The 21,485-nt window shown below is 39.6% G+C and overlaps 2 protein-coding genes across 6 annotated transcripts; both read right to left on the bottom strand.

Annotated features, from left to right (window-relative positions):
- Positions 1–2: 2 nt before the first annotated feature.
- Positions 3–13,433, bottom strand: gmip (GEM interacting protein). Of its 5 annotated transcripts, XM_014983337.2 has the most exons (22): positions 13,074–13,433; positions 11,692–11,782; positions 10,837–10,927; positions 10,552–10,591; positions 8,129–8,254; positions 6,571–6,635; positions 6,300–6,407; positions 6,116–6,196; positions 5,577–5,738; positions 5,111–5,248; positions 4,733–4,923; positions 4,506–4,597; positions 4,369–4,431; positions 4,184–4,267; positions 3,950–4,092; positions 3,661–3,837; positions 3,426–3,563; positions 3,086–3,285; positions 2,665–2,986; positions 2,147–2,249; positions 1,482–1,537; positions 1,277–1,370 (listed from the first exon to the last, which is right to left on the bottom strand). In XM_014983337.2, the coding sequence occupies exons 1-21, from the start codon at positions 13,114–13,116 to the stop codon at positions 1,527–1,529; spliced, it is 2,469 nt and encodes an 822-aa protein (XP_014838823.2). In that variant the 5' UTR covers positions 13,117–13,433; the 3' UTR covers positions 1,277–1,370; positions 1,482–1,526. The 5 variants fall into 5 exon arrangements, with proteins under 5 accessions (XP_014838818.2, XP_014838821.2, XP_087863732.1 ...); XM_014983332.2 differs by lacking the exon at positions 1,482–1,537 and having other exon boundaries at positions 3–1,370; positions 13,074–13,423; XM_014983335.2 differs by lacking the exons at positions 1,482–1,537; positions 11,692–11,782; positions 13,074–13,433 and adding an exon at positions 11,036–11,595 and having other exon boundaries at positions 3–1,370.
- Positions 13,434–13,787: 354 nt separating this feature from the next.
- On the bottom strand, positions 13,788–21,377 carry colgalt1a (collagen beta(1-O)galactosyltransferase 1a). The gene is made up of 12 exons (XM_014983339.2): positions 20,888–21,377; positions 18,393–18,503; positions 18,170–18,287; positions 17,012–17,146; positions 16,730–16,934; positions 16,515–16,634; positions 16,291–16,367; positions 16,059–16,165; positions 15,266–15,398; positions 15,065–15,192; positions 14,771–14,977; positions 13,788–14,681 (listed from the first exon to the last, which is right to left on the bottom strand). Exons 1-12 carry the CDS (start codon positions 21,109–21,111, stop codon positions 14,411–14,413), a joined length of 1,836 nt encoding a protein of 611 aa, XP_014838825.2. The 5' UTR covers positions 21,112–21,377; the 3' UTR covers positions 13,788–14,410.
- Between the last annotated feature and the right edge of the window lie 108 nt (positions 21,378–21,485).

Genomic DNA, 21,485 nt, shown 5'->3' with positions numbered 1-21,485 from the left:
AATACAAATAGTAAAATGTTTTATTGCTCTTACTGTTATTTTTTTAAAAACATGGTTTTGTCCTGCACCGAGCTATCGCCCTCTTGTGTCTAAAGAAGAAAGGTGCATTGATCATAAACCAAAACAGGGATAATAATAATAATAATAATAACAATAATAATTAATACAAATATGACACTATTGATAAAGGTTATGTTTAGTTACATACATTATTACTCTGGAGACAAAAAACTGAATAGAAAACAAATAGAAAACCCAACATTTACAACCTTCACATGACAAAACATGATGCTTTTATGCTGATTTGTATTTTTTTAATTGCAAGCACCTGCATGTTACATTCAAATACTGAATACTTAAAATGAAAAAAAAAAAACGTGTTCCTGTACTATCTGGTTGTTGTGTTTTCCTGCTGAAAGGTTGACAGTTACAAGAAGAAGATTTAAAGGTACCGTCTCCGACTAAGCATCGCCAATATTTTATTTCAGGCGAGTTTGAAATCATCAACATTTCTAAAAGCTTAGCTTTTTTTTTTTTAACAATTCAAACATGATGACGTAGGGGAAATCAAAGTGAATAAAATACAGTAGAAGATGGTTTTAAAAAAAAAAACTACATGAATGTAGTCACTTTTTACTGTTTTAGTCACTGTTTTTTTTGTTGTTTTTTTTACACACAGTGTAAAATAATCGCAGTTCTTCAGTGTATGTAAATTGTTATGTTGTCTAAAAATGTCACCTTCCCTCAAACAAAGAGCTGCTCCTCCTTCTCTGAGTGGCTGCGTCTCAGCTTCAAACTAGACAGGATCTTCTGGGCTGGCGAGGTCAGGTTGTGCTCAGCAGAGCTGGTCCTCGGACACGGATGGTGAATGCGGTTCTGTCCAGCACTGTTCAAATTTACATTGTGATCAGCTCGACTCCATCTGGTCGTTTCTTGAGTGGACCTCTCTGTTGTACTGGATGATAATGCAGCTCCTGGTGATGTTGCCGTGGAATCCACTCCCAGCATATACTGCGCAACCTCTCGGGGACTCAGTGGAACATTGACCGTACCCTCTGCTGTAGTGGTGACCCGGTGGGGTTGCTGGATGATGTCACAGTGGCCCTCTAAGTTTTGCAGGAATCTCTGGGATCCAGGGTCTGGAGAGGAGCTGCGGCTGTTGTTTGCACTACGATAATTTGCCCTTTTGGGAGTCGCTGGCTGTTTCGTTGCACAGTCTGGGTTAGAGAATCGGGTTCCTAGGTTTTGAAACCGGTGATGCTTCACAGGCTGTCTAGTAAAACGATAATGTGGTTGTGTGCCTGAATCCGAGGAAGATATTCCTGCAGCTTTGCCTTGAGGATTGCTTGATGTTGCTTTCATAGCCAGGACTAGGGTGAAGAAAGAACATAAATGTGTAATTTGCTAAATTACGTCAGTCCTAGGAGAGGTTACTGGTTATTTATCTTGCATGTTTGTTAGACAAATTAAGAAAACCTTGCCTTGTCTGAACTATATTGTAGAAAGAATCACATTTATCTTATTTCTCAATTTGAAACTGAAAAAAAAGAAATAAAAACATGTATGTTATTGATTTGAGATCTACAGCCTATGCAGCTGTATGCTCTTGGTCAGTTGTGACTTGAAATATAAGAGGTTCTTGAAGATGAAACCACACAAAGAAGCAAAGCAACAGAAAAGCAAGCAGCAAAGAGTAGTGTGAGCTTCCTGTGCAGCAAAAAAGACAACTTCCCTTATTTTGCTGTCATTTTTAAAAGACACACAAATGATTTCTAATGATAATCAATGTGGTTAAATGTGATTATATATTAAACTGGTGGATTAATATAAATTATTAAGAAATGTAAATGTATATCTGCTTTAGTTTACCACTTATCAAAGGGAAGTGTTGGTCCTAAAAATAACTAGAGGAAATGAGCTGAAACAAGAAATGACAACAGAACTTGTGGCTGTTGACACCCACAGCATCAAATGGTAAGAAACCTACTCTTACTTTGCCGTCAATAGCAACGTGTTGGTTTGATACATGCATTTTGAGACCAGCCTAATTAAAACATGCCGTCTACAGGCAACAGGAATCAACAAAATGTATATCATTTCTATTTGTTTGTTCAGGAACATCTGCTTGAACCCCACATCTGCCTACCTGCGCTCTCACTGGCTTCAGGGCCGAGCTGGTCCACTGCCTCATTGGATGAAGACTTGTCAGATATATAACCCTCGCTCGAGTCTCTCTTGATAACTCGGCTCTGTTGGAATGATACAAGTTGAGGTGGATTTCTGGGAGAGTTTACTGGTCGCTTCTAATCCTACTCTACTTCAATCTGGGATAGATGGGATATAGTGGGGAAATCGCTACGTTGGGTACAGTAATTTGGAGCTCTTAATCTAAATGTTATTATTCTCCCTCTTCCATTAATTTTTGAGTTATTTCTTTGAGCCATTCTAAAGGTTTAAAGTGGGATTCACAGTCATTTTTCAACATTCAAGAACTAAAGGTTGACAGAACACGCATAGCAGGGCTTTAAGCAGAAATACAGCAGCTGAGCAGCTTTCTAATCTTAAAGAAATTAGCAAAAGGTTAATGTGCTAAGGCTAAGTAAAAGAAGTGCAAAGTGTATGCCAGGGACACGTGACTTATCCTTTTAAGACCAAGGTACTTACCTCTAGGGACTGTGGACGCTCTTTGGAGGAAGTGTCAAGTTCCAAGTCTGCATCGACTCCATCCAGGGGACAGGAAGCTCTGGGTGGGGTTTCTGGGAGAGGCGCTGTGGGGGCTGGCGGAGGGGGCGTGTTCGTGCTCTGCTCAATGCCAAAAATCCTGTCGTGATGTGCAATGAGGAACTCCACAAGCATCGACTGGTAGCTCGTCTCCAGAAGGGCAATCATCGACATGTCAGTAGACACTAGAGGGCGCAATAAAGTTGGTCCAAACACAATACCTAGATTGCTAGGTGACATCTTGTTGTCGTAGTTCTCTGAAACTCTGGGGAGGCAAAAACAATGACAAATGTAAGTACAGCTGCACAGAAAAACAAAGGGACAAGAGTTAGGTTAAGTGAACCTAAAAGTGTATCATGCTTACCTTTGCAGATGAGAAATAAGGTACTGCAAAGTTGAGTAGTAATGTGAAGGGAGCTTCTTCAGTAGCTTTTGTAGTTTGTGAATAATGTCCAGTATCTCGTTGGGCTCTGGTGAGGTTTCCTTTTCACTCAGATGCTGAATGATCTTTCCCAATCCGATGAATTCATTGTACAGGTCAAAGGTTAACAGAGGCTCTGGAAGCTAGAAAGTATTGTAGTGCAATGATTTATTCAGAAGGGAGCAAGTTGTTGCTGACTATTAATGCTCTTTTAGACAACTAAACTCTGTTTTTAAAGCAAACGATAAATTACACACAATTTTATTAGAACTTCTAGAAGTACCTCCTTGAAGAAGTGCTTTAGGATAGATGTGATGTCATGTGGCGAGTGTTCAGAGAGGTCAACCTGGTCCTTTTGTGTCTCAAACGTCTGGCAGAGCTTCTGAATACGAGGTTTGGATCCACTCACACGGTACACCCCCTCAGAAACAACGGCGGACAGCAGTTATTAGACAACAGTTCGGATTCAAGAAGCTACACCTTCTAGGTCAACCTTTTTGAAGATGGTAAATTAATACCTGAACTGAAAGAGCACGACTTTCAATCTCATTTGTGCAGCATCGAACAACAAATGGCACCTCATCCGGCGTGTCTTGTAAAATCACAGAGAGGTCCACTCCAAATACGGTGCCCTTCTTCTGCTCACACTCTAGCTGACACACTTCCATGCACTTTCTGTGGAAAGCCAGCCCACACTGACGTGTAGGAGGAGAACAAGTATTACTATTTTTATTTTTGCAGCACTTTGCTCTTTTGCTCATTTTAGTCTGTATCATTACAGTTTATCTCTCAGACATGACTTCATACCTCCTCACATTCAACCCCACTGACAACAATGTAGTTATCACACTGTTTGCATTTAGCCATCTTGCTCTTCATTTTTCTGAGCCGATGCGTCAGTGCTGCTCGAGAAAACATTCGTGTTTTCACAGACTGGCCATCAGCATAGTCTGTGGACATAGAAAGGAGACACCTTTTGTGAGGTTTAACATTAACGCTTTAACATCAAATGATCTGAACGTGTGCAGTGAGGAAACCGACCTGATTCTGACACCATGTCTGATACTTCCAGGTCGTCCGATGACACTGTCAAAGTAGATCCTGTTTTGGGCAGTCTTCTATGAGCTTAAACAAAAAGAAAAAAGAAGCATGAAAAATGCAAAATTCAAAGTTGACATTTTTATGCAAGTTTTTATTTACAAGGTCAAACGAGGGTCTGCTTTTACCAGGGCTTGAGAGGGATTCCAAACTGCCTCCAATACTCTCACTGTCACTGTGCCCCGTTCTCCCTAAAATGCATCAAAATGTAAGTTAAGAAGAAGAGTTTCAAAAATGGTCATGACATAATTTTTTGAGCCCTTACTGCCATCAGTGGATCGTTTATAAGGACTGTCCTCTATTGTGGGAACTGAGTCCTGCAGAGGGCTGAGAATGTTGCTGGGTTTTCTTCTGTTGCTTTTAAATGAAAACAAACAAAAAAAGAGTCATTTGATGAGGAGCAAAGTAGGAAAAGGAGCACAAATACATGTAAAACATTGTCTTTCTGCTGCAGTTCCATCAACAACAACAATAAAAAAATTCAGTCTCTACCTTTTACCCTGAGGAGTGTAGTCTTGAAAGCTGAAGATTTGGAGAGTTTGCTCAGGCCGTCGCCTGCTGAGGATGTAAAGCAGATAGGGTTCGCCAGGCTCCACATTCCTGCAAGTCAACTCAAGGTTTTGATACCCGAGAGGCACGGACTCTGTTTGCTGCCGCTGGTAGAAGAACATATTGACTGTGACCTGAGGCAAAGAGACGCTGTGAGGTTCAAGCAGGGATCTTGTCCACCATAATCACCACTATAGTAATACTTCTTAGAAGAAAACATTGAGGCAAGATTAACAGTAAGACCTGCAGTAATTTATTTACAGATCGTTTGGACACAAGCTGAAAGGAGAGAAAAAACTTTTTTTTTTTCTTTATACCAACCTCCTTGAGCAAATTGTCCCCCTGACAGATGAGCTTGCGAATGTGAGTAATGATTCTTTCTTTGGACTTCACTAATTCATCTTGGGTTAACTTGGCGTCACTCACACACTGTCTGTAGAGAAGTTCTGCCTCTAATACCTAGAAGGAACACAGAATTAACCTCAAAGCTCAAAAATCTGTTTCTGTTTTATAAGAGCAAAACGCTGTACTGAAGTTAAATCTACAACTATGTAGATTTAACATAAATAAATTACGGCTTTTCTGTTCCCTCAAAAATGTAAGAACTTCATGGAAAAGTGAAGCAGACATTTATAAAAAAAAATAATAATCTGAAACTACAAGCTTAATGACAAAGTAATTATTAAAATATATATCAAACCTTAACAAATAAACACAAAACAAACAAGTGTTTTTTTTTCTGAGAAGTGTATTCAATTTGTGTGTTAATAACTTTATGTTAACAAACTTTTGACTGCGCATCATCCTTGGACTTCCTTCTCTTGTCGAGTGTTTTTACTCCAACTGTGTCATCCACCGCTTTCGCTGAGCTTGCCTTTGCCTTTTCAAGCTCATCACAGCGTTGGAAGTATTGATGCTTGGCCTTTTTGAGAGCCGTGACTGCATCACTCTGAAAACAAGAAACAGAGATGCACAGCAGAATAAGTAGAAGAAAAACATATTTATAATTTATTTTTTAGCTACTGTCCTAGGAAGCAATGCACAATGCAAATTGAATTACAACCTTCTGCTAGATTTATGAAAAAATATCCTAACATGCATGAGACATGCACTCAGAATATAGGGTAAACTGAACAGGATAACATAGAGAGACTCCACAAATTTAAGACAGTTACCACTTTATTGTGCACAAATGTGCCTTGTAAATGTACCAACCAGGTCATATCCAGCCACCTCTTCAGTAACAGTGTTTTGAGTTTGACTAAATGTGTGCGACGATAAGCAGAACGCCACCACAGCTATAAATATACAGCGCATTTCACTCACCATCTTCCTTTGCGCCCTTGCCCACTGATCTTTAAACTCTCTCCGCCACTTATCGATCTCAGTCCTCTTGTCAGCCAAAGCCTTTGCAACAAAAACAAAGTTCACATCAAACACTTTCTAAAATCTAAAGATGGTTCATTGAAACTCAGACTTTTTGTTACAGTTTACATGCTGGCACCTCTACCTGGTAACACCGGTTTTGCAGGATTTCTGAAGTCCTTCTAGAGGTCAAACTATTCTTTATATCTTGTTCCAAAGTCATGGTGTAGATATACTGTAGTGGCATCATTTCCTGCACAGTAAGAAAAAAAAAATGTTAATATGGTTTTACTACAGCTGATAGGCTATAGTTAAAAGGTCAAACGACACAAGCTTAAATTTGAGGAACAGTATTAAATTGTAGAACATTATGGTCATAAAGAGAACCTTGGTTTTATTAGTTAGCAAAGGCGTACCTGTTGCGTCACGCTGACCTTTGCTCCTTCTGCTGCCTTCATCACATTTTTTGCAAATTCTTGCTCTGTCAATGAAAATGGCCAGGTGATATTGACTAAATAAATATAATGTAGGAAAATAAAACTGCATCTTATATAAAATAATAAAACATTTACAATTAGCTAATAAAACCATGCATAGAAATGAAGTTTCTCGGTATGTTCTAATGATCTTATCTGAATTATTTTGGTGTTCAGGTCCGGGTCGTTATACGGGAATGCCTCTGGTACCGGTACTGTTCTTTATCCGTTCTCTCTAAGCTGTCTCTTTGCTGTCATGAATCGGTCCCAAAATGGCAGCACCAGTAGCAAACGTCATGAAGGTGTTTGTGGTATGAATGAGTGAGGGGTGAAGTGTGAACTCAGAGTTAAGGTAAGGAGTGAAAACACAGTTTTGTGGCGCACCAGTGCTGAAGACTAGGATCTCTAAGATTTTATCAGCCCGTTCTCAGCCTCCGCGATCAGTTTCTGAAGAACTCCAACACCCACACACATAGTGAGATGCCCCCACCCAAGCTTTGCACTTTTAAAATAATTTATTTGAGAACATTGGGTTGAAGGACTTAATAAAACTCCACAAACAGTGTACTTATATAAAGTGCCGTGAAGACGGCATAATCTGCTCGTCTATTAGTCTGACACTGAGGGGACAGAAACCTTAGGAAACTACTAAGATCTTGTTACATAAAAAGTCAGTGGCCAACCAATGACTCAAAATAAAACCCGTAACATAACCCATAATATTACATAATCCTGTACAAGACATTATTGTCATGGAATAACTAGCAATTCATTTATGTTCTTGTCCCTATTAGTTTTATTTGTAACTAAGTCCTTATTTTAAAATACTATTACTATTGGGAAACATATCTCACAGTGTTACTACATACTATGTAAGCAGTGGTTTTGGCTGAGCTCCACCCAGCATTACATGCAGTTGCACTAGACTGCCTCAGACAGCTTTTGTGGGCAACCCTGTTTTTTGATCACTTCCTCTAGACTTGTAATCTTTATATCCCTTTCTGGACACTGCACCTGTTCAGGCTGCTCTGAGGGTAATCAGTGTCTGTGTGCTCTGAATGAGCCCCCTCTACTTGAGTATCCTCCTCTTACTTGCTAATCTTTAATCCTTTCTCTGTGTATGTTGTTCGACGGGGAGATGGCAAATGATCAGACAGGCTCAGAAGGTACATTGTTGCAAAATGTGATCTTGTTTTTTCCCGCTGAAATACCGCATGTGAAATACCGACTATGTACGTATCACTTAGAGATCAAAGTTATGCTTTGCTTGTGAAACACAGAAATCCACCAAACAAGCGAAATACACTAAACCTAAACCCAAAAAGCAACTGTCATTTTCCCAAGCTACTTCCTGTTTGGTGTTTCAATTTGCATTTTGTATACAACTGTTGCATTTCAGCCTTTTCTTACCTGTTAGATTTAAATACAGCACAGGACAGTGAAATCATTTGCATGTTACTCTGCTGCCTCGTTGTTTCAGGTCTTTTCACGAACTCACCCAAGCTGATTCTCTTCTCCATCCAGGCAAGAAGGTCCTTGGCATAGCGGCACCACATCTTGGCGTACTGCAGTGCCGTCTCCACGCCATCCTCACAGCGAAAGAGGGCCAAGTCTGCTTCCTGGGCTGTGAGGGAGTACATCAGCATCACTGTAGGGTCTGTACACTTGGGGATGAATCCAGAGATAACACTGGGTCCGCTGGGCTGCACCCAAAAGCTTCTCCTTCCTGGAGGATCTGATCTACCAGCAGCCGCAGAGAAACATCAATCTAGCCTACGGTGTCAGTCCAAAGACTCCACTCCAAATCAGACAAGACAAAACTAATGAAAAACCAAACTAGGCTTTAAAAAGCAACACAAACCAAGTACAGGAATAATCGATTGCATCTGGAAAGTCATTGCTGCTCGTCAGGATAAGTAGTCGCTTCCAGGTATTTTCAGCAGAATATAAACATGCCAACGCAGTTCCTGTATCATATAGATAGCTGGCCAAGAAAATAGGGATGTATGTCATAGGGGAGGGCTTACATCAACCACAGGCGAACAGCTCTAGCTAAATAACTTCCCTCCTCTCCTGTGTTCCTCTCTCTGCACGGCCCCTCCCCCTTACACCTGTTCACTGCTGGTCAGCCTTTGAGATCTGAGCCACTTGGTGAGAGCAGAACGACATCACAGAGCTGGTAGGCACCAAGAGACGCTATCATGTCTCAGCTCTACTGTGGTCTGGCTGACAGGCTGTTTGTTTGCCAACCTCTGTGACTTCTTCCTCTCTGACTCATTTCGCCTCTGACTGGGTGATGTATGTGTGACAATCACATGCTCTCCAAAAAGCTCTCCACCAAAACCGTCCAGTCAATCTCTTCCTTTTCTCTCTGCATTCAAACTCAGCACAATGAAAGTAAAGCGTTGCGACTTTCTGGCTTAAAACCTGCAGTTCCTCCAACAACTTATCCCATTTCAGCACTGCCGTTAAGCAAAAATCCCCAGAGGGAGTGACGTAACTTATCTCAGTAGTTCCTCACTCAGACATGTAGATTTCATTATCCTGTGTTTTGACGTGGACAACAAATCCAATTGTAGCATGCAAAATAAATAAATAAATAAATAAATAAATCCACTAGGGGGATTTTTTTTCCCCTGTCCTGTTCTCTAGCAGAGTCAAAAAGTAATCCAAAGTGAAGAAAAAAGTGTAGCCAGGTGATGTGATCGAATTGACGATATTGAAATTCCTGTCAATTTTTGCAAATAGGAAATGCTCCTTTTAAGAAATCGGTCCATGTGTAATTCTGTGCTGCTAAATGACTACAGCCTCTGGCGCTTAGGTTGAGGATTATCCTGGTTAGTCCAGATTTCTGAGTGAAAGACCTTACAGTCGCACTGAGTAAGATTTACCTCCTGGAGTGTTGATTGAGCTTCTGGGATAAGACAGGGTGGGGGAGGAGCTGTTGAAGTAACAAGATTAAGTTTGACTTTTTTCTTTTCTGTCTCTGGGCAGTTCAGCCCAAAGTTACTCATACTCCACACAGATTTACTTTTAAATGTATCTGAAAAACATTCATTTGTTTTTATTTGCATTTTAATGGCAAAAAAGCAAATAATATTTATATTTTTCTTAGTAATCAGCGGATTTTCTTTTCTGGTATTACAGCAATCAAACTCTGCTGATCAGCTTTTTGACATTTTTCCATGGGTATGTTGAAGATTTATTTTGTTTTTATTTAGCTCTAAGTCCTTACATTAGGAAGGCCTCTTTGCTATCACCCTAATCTTCACCCAGACAGAAGAAACATGTCGGTAAATCTGAATCTGTCAGAGCTAGAAATAGGTTTGGATGCAACTGCAAATTACTTAAGTCATCTACAAAACGTCTTATAATTTGAATAGTCTTCTGTCTGAAGACAAAATCTTTTCATTGGGTTTATTATGGAAGCATCTATAAAAGGCAGTCTCTATTTACTTAGTTTGTATTTCTTTCACTCAAGCCACGTAACTCTGACAACTTGTCTTTACTTAGTCTAACCCTCCTTCTCGTGTGTAATAAATTTGGAGCATCTGTGCCCGGCATAAATCCTCTCGCTTTATCCTAATCTTGTTACAACAGGTTAACTGTAACTTAGAGCTAGGAGTAAGGATGTAACCAACACTAAAATAGAATATGTGTTGCTAGCAGCAGCTGAAGTTTCTCCTCAGAGACTGACAGAAACCAGTGACATGATGGTGAATGTTAAGGTGAAGAGGCGATTAAGCTAGTGACCTTTCACCTTGAAACCATGTCCTAATTGATGTTGTTGTACATGAAACATGCTCATCACGGTTTATGAAAGCCCGACCTGACGCCGACACACAGAACAGGGTCAATTTGTTGTTCACTAGCCCTCTTTTCTTGTTTATTATCTGACTTGGCATTAGGAAGACGTCATACCTCTTAGGCATCCGTCGCCTTCACCTGCCTCAGCGCCAACCTGTGAAGCAAAAAAAAAAAAAAATTAATTAAACTTGCACCACAAAAGAAGGAGAAGCTTACTCTGTCAAAACACATCTACAGCCAGCACTGATGGCACTGTGTTACATCGATTATACAAAACATATTAATGTTATCTAGTTAACAAAATCAGCAAATTTATTAAGAGATCAAGAACTGAACCGTAACATCATATAATAGAGATTTGCGGTTTTCATTAGTTGTAGGGGGGGAAAAAAATCTTACATGTTCGTCATTTTGCTCTGTGATCTCTGTGCCTTCTCCAGAGATGGATTCAGAGATGAATTGGCAGTCGCTGTCTATTAGCAGGTCTTCTCTGAACACAGGAGAAAAATGTCATTTGAAAGAGTCAAATATACAAATACCTCAAAACTGCAAGGAATATGAGCTGTTTTTATTTCAAAATGCAAGTAAATCTGAATACCTTACTCTCATTTTATGTATTCTTGTTATTTCATATTCCGAATTCTCATTTATACATTAGCTAGTGTTAGCATCTTTATCTGTCAAAGGAAATTTAGAGACATTTGAAAGAGCACAGGTATCAAACTCCAGGCGTGGAGGGCCACTGTCCTGCCAATTTTAGATGTGTCACTGATGTCACACAGCTGAATCAAATAATGAGGTCATTAGCTGGAGGAGAATTTCCTGCACCTAAAAGCTAATTCAGTCATATGATTCATGTGTTCTGGACCAGTGGAAAGTCTAATAGTTGCAGCACAGACCTCGAAGCTTAGCATTTGACATCCCTATACCAGAGAAACCAAATCCCACGAAAAAAGAAAAACAAAAACCAATTTTAACAAAATGTAGACTTATTTCATGTGACTGAGGCCACACTGTTGTGTTCCCAGCTGAATAGACGTTAAAAAGAAACTGGAGGAAGAGTTAAAAGGAAATAAAAACAAAAATAAAACAACATAATAGGAAGAATTAAAACCAGGAATGGTTAACTAAAACGGTATTCATGTAAATAAATATGGAAAAATATGTACATGTTGAACACTCAATTTATTTCTATTAGATCTGTTCCTGTTAACCAAAAATAGCCGGTTCAGCGGTTAAACATCTATTACTTACGAGGAGATGAAGGAGAGATCAAGATTATCAAAATCCCTGAAGATCTCACTGTATCGTTTGGTTTCAGACTTATGAGGCACCTTCCTCAACTCTGAAATAGGAAATAAAAAACAACCTGTTGAAGAAGTGATGAAAAGGTCTTCCTTTTTATGTCACAGGAGATCAAATTAAGTCTTTCTCAAAACATGTTTGCATGTCATAATGAACACAGAAGTTAGATCAAAACATCTTGTAGTGTATAACTCAGATAAACTTTTTTAAATTTTATTTATCTACAGTTATAAATGTAGGACAGACTGTGTGAAGAATGATCGACAAACACAAGGAATCCTACATGAGGACCAACAACACACATATCAAGAATATTTACAGAATTTAAAAAAAGATCAAACTAAGATCCTCTTTTAGACCATCTGACAGCATTTCCTGGACATTTCAGAGAAAAACAGATCTTTCGGTCGAATGTGAGCTAGATATATGATGCAGATAAAAACTGTGCCTTTTGTAAACGAACGCTCAAACTTTTGTGCATATGCTATTCAACTGCTGTCTCATCTTCTTAGGTTTTGCCCCAACAAATTACAACAGATGCAGCAATAAGTGAAAGAAATCTCCCTCCCTCTGAGGCGCCTCCATCTTGGTCAACCACATCCTGCTCACAATTTGTGTCACGTCCCATAATGCAATGAGTCCCTGTTTTTCGCACCAGTAGCGTTTCATGGCAGAATGAGAACTGAGAGTAAGAAGGATATTTCAGCCAAGTTCAAAAATCAAACTGTCAAAACCTGACCGAAACCAGCTTGTGTTTGTTGATTATGCGCAAGATTTTATTTAATTTTTTAAACGGCTTGTGTAATTTTAGCATCATTACATTTGGGGTTATTTCTGAACTGAATTTTTTATTTTCTTATTTCTGCAAATCTGCACACTGGTTCGCCAGTTTAAATCATTTTGGATTACAGTGAGCAGATCCTGTTCTATTAAAGTTCAAAGTTCAACTGAAAAAAAAAAAGAGACAAAACTAGAATGTGTCAAAAATGAAGGAAGAGTTCAGGAAGTTTACAAACCCTTCAATGACACGCAGGATGCCTCAAAGCACCACTAACACTCTAGCAGACACATTTAGGCCCACTGTGCATGCAACATGTGCATGCACCCACATGCAAACTCTCTCTCATTATGGCGCCACTGCATTGTCAGCAAACAAAACCAAATCTGCCAGTGCAAGGTAATTTACTACAGTGATGAATGTACTGTAAATCTGAAACAAATGGATAAAAAAATATAGGATTTAATAAGAACCTTTAAAAAAAACAAAACTGTAACATACAAAAAGGAAGAGATCACTAACACAAACATCTCCCCAAAGGTTGGATTCTCACCTGGAGTTTGAGAAGAATCCTTGTTTAACACTCCTTCTTCCATTTCTCCTCACTTTCCACGTACCAGCTAGACCCTAGATACACTCACACATCATTGCACCTGCATTCATTCAACAATATGTCACTTAGAAAAGGAAAAAAAAAAAAAAGATCCGTTGCGATGGCTGAAAAGTTGATCCAGGAGTACAGTAGCAGAAAATGATCAGCGCGCAGCTCTGACCTTGCTACCGTTAAATCTCTCAAAAGATCTTCCTCTGCTAGAATGGAGGTTGGCTAATGTTTTCACCATGAGGGGAAGAGGAAGTGTATCTCTGTGTCACAGTAGGACCCACCCACATTATAACACCAAATATAGTGAGAAGGTGCCACTGTGTTAAGTTTGTGTTGTCTTATTTAGAAGGATTGTTGAAAGGTGGGTTTTTTAAATTAAGAAAACAACATCATGTGGTGAAACATGTCATCTAGCACTGTATTTATTTATGTCCGTTGTACCTGGTGGAAAAATAAGTTGTGCGGAGTGAACCCAAGAACAGCTAATGAGGTCACAGGTAAGAGGTAAAGCAGTTGTTGCATCTTGGATAAAAAAACATTTAAATGTTGAATCTGTGTCACTTAAAGTCTAAGACTCCATTGCCTACATGGGACACATACAGAATGACGCTGCAAATATTATGTACAATTGCATATTATTGTCAAAATAAAGATCACAAAATGTACTTTTTAAAATGAAACCTTTAATTTTATCTTCATACAATAAACCACGCACATATTTTTACACAGTAAAAGGGTGAATCATTTTTATAGGGGGTGGAACGTATTTCCATACGCCTCTCATACCACGGTGCTTATTTCATCTCAAGGGGTTTACTAAAAAAGAAAATTACAAAATAATTTTTTTTTATTTGCAACCAAACAAGTTGACAAATACTGCGTTTTGTTTATTCATCTGCAACTGTTCAGATGTTTGGAAAAGAAACATTTTTGCTGTGTAACATAAAAGTAGTTGACCTAAAATGGCTGAAATGTGCCAGTCTAATTTTATATGCATCTGTTAATATCTGTATGACAGACAGAAGGCGAGTACTGCAAATGCCATTAACAATGACAAGTCTAGTGCCCAATTATAATAAAATTAAAGTAAACACAATAAAAGTCAGCCGTGATCCCTTTTGAAGTTGTCACATCTGAAAAATCCAATTCTTTAAACTTCAACATCACATCCCTGCTGTGAAAGTAAATCAAAAACATTTAGGTTAAAAAAAAAAAAAAAAAAAAAAGGATAAAAAAATTTCAGACGTTAAGGAATCTTTCAATTTGAAGCTCTCTCTCAATTTCTCCTAGAGTTCGTCCCGAGCCGTACTGTCCAGAGGGGAGTGGAGCACGTCCGTGTTCTGGGCCTCGCGGCTGATCTCGGCCTGTTCCTGGGTTTTTCCGGAGCGCGCTTCTCTGTCCCAGTCTGTACGGACCTTATCGTTGTCCCACACGGTGGAGGTCTCCGTGTCGCTGATGTAGCCGGGGTCGCCCGTGTAGTGAGTTGGAAACACCAGGAGCGGCTCTGCGGAAAAGGCCTTCAGGTCCCTGTTTTCAAACTGCTCCATGTAGTCAGAGCTGTGAGGAAGCAAAGTGAGGACAATAAGACGTTTGCCAAGAGGTTTCTGCAACTGTGTGCACTTTTACTTGCTGGGGTTAAAACTTACACAGGGTGTTTGTTGTACATAATAGGAAGAAACTCATCGACGGGTAAAATCCTTTTCAGTGGTTCTGCTTTCAAAAGCTTCTCAGCACCCTGCAGGGAAATCATATAACCTAGAGTCCAATATGAATAATCTGCTTCTACTAAGTTATGAATATTTGGCACTGCTTTCTCCTTGTGATCCACTTGCATTCTTTTCCGACCAATATATCTGTACGAAAGGAAGAAGCCGAGAGGTTTAGTGAGAAAAACTGCTGATATAATGTGACTGTGATATATTAAGGAAGAACAAACTTACATAAGATCCCAGTCCAGTCCTTCATACTCAACCTCACTCATCAAATTCATCAAGCGACGTTTGAAGAAGACCTCGAAACGCAGGTCGTCTTCAATCACGAGGGAAGTTTCCAGACGGCGCTCCACAACCTACAGACAAATAACGACATGTCAGTGTTTATCAATTTCAAAACAGTTTAAATGTTCTGCATTTGAAGCTCACCTCCTTCCAGATGTTGTAGTGGGAAAGAAAGCAGCCCAGCTCTCCCTTTGTCAGTGGTCGACCGTGGTAAGGGTCCTGGTATCCAGGGAGCATATGGATGCCCAGCGCATGAATTTCACTGACATTCATTGCTCTGAAATGCAGGCAAAGGAAGTTTATTTTTATAGCACATTTACCAAAGAAGAGAAGAAGTACACCAAGGTAAAAATGGCATGATTTAAGAATCACGCAAAAAAGAACCGCACATTATAATGCAAATTTGTAACAAATAAAAAGCTGAGATGTGTGGGAAAAGCTTGCCGTAGATATTTCGCTTGTAAAATAAGTTTGAACTCCAAATCAGTGTCTTCCTTTCATTCACAATCATTAAATTCAGCCACAAATCCAACGTGGAGGTGTATCAGTGCTTCATGCTAGTGCAAATTTACACCAAGTTACGCAACAGTGCAGCCATCGATTAACACTTACCTGCCTCCAAACATTTCAAACCTGTTCTACTTATAACTTCCACTAGTAAATATACAACTCTTCTCTGACAGAAACTGCTGATTTTGTTAGCGCCTTTAGAGCTAAGAACACAGAATTGAGAAAGATCCAGCTGCTAACCTGGACCTGTTTCTCAGTAGCATTTCCTTATACGAAAATAACTTAAATATTAGGTTTATAATTTTCTCCTGAAGCAGATCTATTTTGGATGTGGAGCCCATGATCAGTTACAGTTGGCCCAAAGAACAAAAATATTCATTTGTAACAGCTACAGACTGTTTTATCACTTACAGAAGAGTAAACTTACTTTCCATCTACTGCTGCAATGATCTTGCATGCAATCTTCTGCTCATGCAATGCCCTCAGCATGCGGTCCCTGCGGTCAGTCCGTCTCGGCAGGTTTATCATGAACACCTGAAATGCACGTAAAAGACACATCAAATGTAACCTCTCAATTTATCAGCAGCGGGGAGTCTTACAGAAAAGAGATGAGCAGGAGGCCATTTTTGCAATTTCCATCTTCACATCACTCTACTCACTTCATCAAAGCCCATTTTGTCAGGTTTTTTTCTAGGGACACGGATGTATTTGGAAGGCATAAGGGGAGGATTCCGCACTGGAATGTAATATAGAAGATGGATGCAGAAATGGTAAAAATGATACGCTGTGTAAAGTTTCATGCTGTAGCCACATAAACGGTTTCAAAGAGCTGAAGCTAGCGACAAGGAAGTGGTTGGGCACAGTCAAAATGCAGAAAACTTACCATTAACCTCCAAGAGCGAGTGTAAGAAGCTGTCCGCTTCGTCTTGCAAAGTATTGTGGGAGCGCAGGGGTACAGGAATATAACCATAAGTCTCCCTGTTGCATACAAACATTTGAACGTCTGGAAAAAAGCAGAAAAAAAATCATTAAGCTGAGTGTAACAACAAAATAAACATCATGCTTATGTTTATAAGCTGGCAGCTACACGTTAAATACCTGCCATCTGAGCAGAGAATGCAAACACAATGATGTCATCAAATGCCCAACTGTATTCTGGATGTGGCGGGTGAAAGGCCAGCTGCCTGGTAGCCCGTTTCCTGAGGTCTATAAGGAATGTGGAGTGAACCATCGGAACAGCAAAACAACCTTTGCGGACTTGCTTCCTGATAGGGAGGTAGGCAGGTGTCCGCCTGTAGTAACCCTAGTGAAGGGAGGTTTGTTAGCATGTGACTACATTGCATAAATCAGGTGAGGTAAACCAAATTAATACAACACTACCTGAGAAGTCATTCCGCACCAGAAGTTTGAATAGGCGCCACGGGATTCAAGCATCGGAGCTATTATTGTTTTATTTTCTTTCATTAACTTCCAGAGTACGTCTCGATCGGTGAGAAGGTTATCGCAATCCATCAACTGCACAGAAGAGAGTAGAAATGATGGGAGACATGCTCATGACGAGTTTATCGGTTTCTCTTTTCATTGCGGAGGAACAATTTGCAACTCTGCTACAGAATTACTTCAAGTCGCTGAGGATTGTTAAGTATTTATTTTCTCTTGAGGTCATTCTTTGGCATTTCAAACAGACTGAGGTCTGGACTTTATTGGGGGTTTTATCCAGCCGTTCCTTTGTAGATTTGCAGCGAGGTTTGAGATACTTATTTGATGCTAAGTTTAAGCTGTCTACCAAATTGGCAGAGATTTGACTCCAGAGTAATTTGCGAAATTTATAGCCACAGTAACCCAGGTCTTGTGGCTGCAAACCGATGTGAAACCATCACCCTTCCGCAATCCAGTGCCAAAAATTATAATCTCTTTCAACAGAGCAAACTACAAAAACTCCCACTTTTATGTAGTTGGTCACACCTGCTGGTAATAAGGTATGGGTGGATTCGATTAGGAACCTTATACGCAAACAGCAAAGGTGCACTTAGTTTTGTCGTGACTATTAAGACTCGTATAAACTTTTTATGTCCCGTGAATATAGAGCGGTGTCTTAAAAAAAAAGCGATTGTGAAACAAGAGTGGGACTCTACTAATTAGCTGTAACTGTCTAGTTAAAACAAACCCTCAATTTCACTTTTTTTTTTCTCCGTCTCTCAAGAGAGATCGTGGAGAAGCAATTCAAAGGAGACGAAACTATTGCAATTGTAGATCAACGAAACCTCAAGATTACACACTAGTGCAACAGGAGAAAACAAATAGAAATCCGCACAGCATTGTGCTTACGGTTCAAAGCATCGGACTAGGAACAGTATGAAATTGACGCCCTGTGCTCTTTGTAAATTATAACAGTGCTTTTGATTGGGCCTTGATTTTACACTTATCCGCTGGCAGCAACGACAGGATAAAAATAGTTCAACAGCTGGCTCAGTGCTAAGAAATGGAAACATGCATGGTGTTGTGCATTTGTATCGATGGAACAGTGTATCGACCTACCATCAAGTAATCGGCCCACATTTCACGAGCCGACTCCAGCGCTCCTTGCCGAAGCTTCATGACGTGCTCATAGCGGAGATCTGTCCAATGCTTTGGGCCATCTTCGTCCTCGTAGCGACTTAGAAATACATCTTAAGAGTTATTCGTTGGAATTTGTTCATTTATTGATTCTGTGATTTCATTTAGCAGCACCTAAATGTATTGGAAGCTCAATGCAACAAACCTGGGTTCTTCTTTTGGCCTCCACTCCACATAATGGTAAAGGTTCTCCACTTTTAAAAGCCACTCACGCAGAATTACTGTGGTGTTGTCCTCATTGTGATCAGTTGCTACCCTGCAAATGTGCAAGAAATTGAAATAAAACATATAAAATCAGTAGGTTTGACCAAAAACAGGTTCACAATGTTTTAGTGCAGAGCTGTTGCCAGATTGGGTTTAATCAAGAGACTGGGTGGAAAGAATAAACCCCGACTCAAATAACAATAGCCCTCTGTTCACTTTGTGTAATGTCATTGTATGCAGCTGTGGGAACTGAATTGAGTGTTAATAATCCCAACATCAGGCAACAAAAACTGTGAGCTGAGATGACATTTTTTTAGGTTAGCAGTCTGTACAAAAGAAATACACAAAGGCTACAAAAGACACAACCAAGAAGTGAAACCTTTGTCTGTTAACCTTAAAACGGAAGGAAAATATTTGAACTGTGAGGTAAATGAACGGGGAAGTTTGACGCTACTCTGTGAAAGAATGAAAACATATCACAGATATTGTTTCAGCACTTAGAACACATATAATCAAATAATCATGCAGTGCTTGGAAACACAAACACTGCATGTGTCTTTCATACAACCACAAACATGAAGGTATTTTATTGGGATGTCATTTAGTGGACTAAAGCAATAGCAAGGAAAATGTCACACGTTTTTACTAACAAAAATCTGAAAAAAGTTTGACTTGCATTTGAATAAATAAAATCCAAAGCAAACCATTGCCTGCAGAAGTCAATGTATCACAATTTAAGTCTACATGCATATTAGTGAACAAATCTAAAGAAAATGAACATCTGATGCCATTTCGGTGAATGAACAAAGTTAATTAAACACATATGTCTGCTGTAACTCTGCTAATATATACTGTTAAAAAAAGATAAATAATGTAACAACAAAATTTATGGCCAAGCTCTAAAAACACCTGCCATCTGACAGCCAGATTTCTTTTTGTCTTCTTCTTCTTTTGATATTTCTTTGAATGAAAGTCATAGTTGATGTTCTGGAAAGATTTCTTGTAAATCTGAGAAACCTGAATCATCTTCCTAAATTTATTTGGGCCGTTCAACCTTTACATAACTCATACTTGAATCTGAACTGTTTCCTGTTCATAAACAGATTAAACCACTTCAGAAAAAAGTAGATACTAATTATCTCCACTATACTCTAAAAACATATTCACACAAGTTGCACCTCTTATATCTGGTTTATTTTTTACTGTGTTGTCACTCTGCAGCACTAATTGCATGCACCAAGGATTTAAATGACAGTTTGGTGGGTTATGATTCGGAGGTTTTCGGCACCATTACAAACAGCTGTGAGCGCACACGCAAAGAACAAGAGCAATGTGCCAAGAACAAGAAGTGCTTACAGCATCTCAAACCGTTTGTGACTGAGGAGGAGCCTGTAAAACTAAAACGTCAAAAACTATTTACAGCAGAGTTAAACATCTACCAAACCATCTTCAACAAACGTAACACGTGTTAACTGTAAAAAAGAAAAAAAAAAGAAAAAAGATGAATACATGTAGATTGGGAGTAATGAGCGCACCACTTGAGTCCTGAGGATATGCTGCAAAGAGATGATGAAAAAAAAGATGAGCACCTAAGTCTGGGTGGGCTGTTGGAGCATGTCATTTGCTTGCTTTTTATGTGAGAAACCCCTCCCTTATTTCCACCAATGCTGGCAGACAGATGTCTAAATTACCCTAACTATGACTTTGCACAATCTAAATTTGCTTTGGAATATGTGCTCGCCCCAAATAACCGAGGCGGTGCAGATTAGCAGATGCTTTAAAATTGACCCAAAATCACATTTAATGTAACAGAATAATTTCACCGTTGGGTAAGGTTACAAAATGATTTGACACAGCTAAATATTTATTCTTACACTTGCTAATCTAGCTCATATTCACACTGTCCAGTTACATTGTTTCAATATTTTAATGGTAAAATGTTACAATGTGCTAACTGATCGCATAGTTTTATGTATATTTTAATTTAATGTAAGGCTAAGAATTTTCTCCATCAGGTTTGGTTTCAGACATGGAGAGACATGGAAGTGGATGGCTGAAATAAAATTTTATTTTCAATACTGGATCACACAGCTCCCCTCGTGGCCAAGTCTCGTCCCCTCCCCTCCACGTTTACAGAACTAAGTTTTGCACATAAAACTTGATCAACTGTGTCTATGTTTACTCAGCTTATGAGTTTTCAAAGCCAGACTGAGCATTTAATCTATTGTATAGTGCACGATGAAATTCAAGTGTGAAACCCCGACACGTTAACAGCGTGACATAATTTGGTAACGCGTCCAAAATCCCTCCTAATGCATGTCCACCGCTTTTATTCCCCCCCTTAACATTGTATATTGTCTTATTTAAAAAGAAACATTCCCCAAATGTGCAGTCATTTGTCTTTATTTCAGTATAATCTTACCTACACCAACTTACCATAGAGCCATACGGTCCTTAGGATACTTGAGACGCTCTATAGTTCCCAGAAAGTACGGCAAAGAGTGTTCGGAGTTCCTGCAGATGAGGGCGAGAAGAACCCGGGGAGCCAGAAGCGGAGACTCGGGGCTCCAGCGCTCCTCCGCGAAGTATCCCCGGACAGTGGAGCAGCAGGAGAGGAGCAGCAGGAGCAGCACGGCGGGGGGGACGGCGAGCCCGTGCATTGCCACGACTATGTTTTATGTGATGTTATTGTCCTATTGCACTCGTTTTAAATTAAAATGAATAGCTTTGCGTTTCGCACCCATCACAAAACAAGCACAGTCTGTGCAGTGTCCTAATGTTGAAGTGCGAAGTTGAGCCTTAAAGGGGTGGGATGTAGCCTCCGTCTTAAAGGGGAAACTGCAACCAGACACAAAATGTGATTCCCCCCCCTCTTTTTTTTTCCAATCAAACGTGTCCTTTATTTCATATTTCAGAAACGTAAAAAACATTTCCAGGCAGCCAAACCACAAGGATCAACTTAATTCGCTCCTTCAAAGGAACCAGAATAAAAATGTGTTTTTTGTTTTTTTTTGCGGTCATGTTCAAATAAAGA

The sequence above is a fragment of the Poecilia mexicana genome, unplaced genomic scaffold, assembly GCF_051168715.1.
Source record: "Poecilia mexicana isolate PSO_F unplaced genomic scaffold, ASM5116871v1 scaffold_8, whole genome shotgun sequence".
NCBI lineage: Eukaryota > Metazoa > Chordata > Actinopteri > Cyprinodontiformes > Poeciliidae > Poecilia > Poecilia mexicana.
This window is presented reverse-complemented; position numbering and strand designations above follow the sequence as displayed.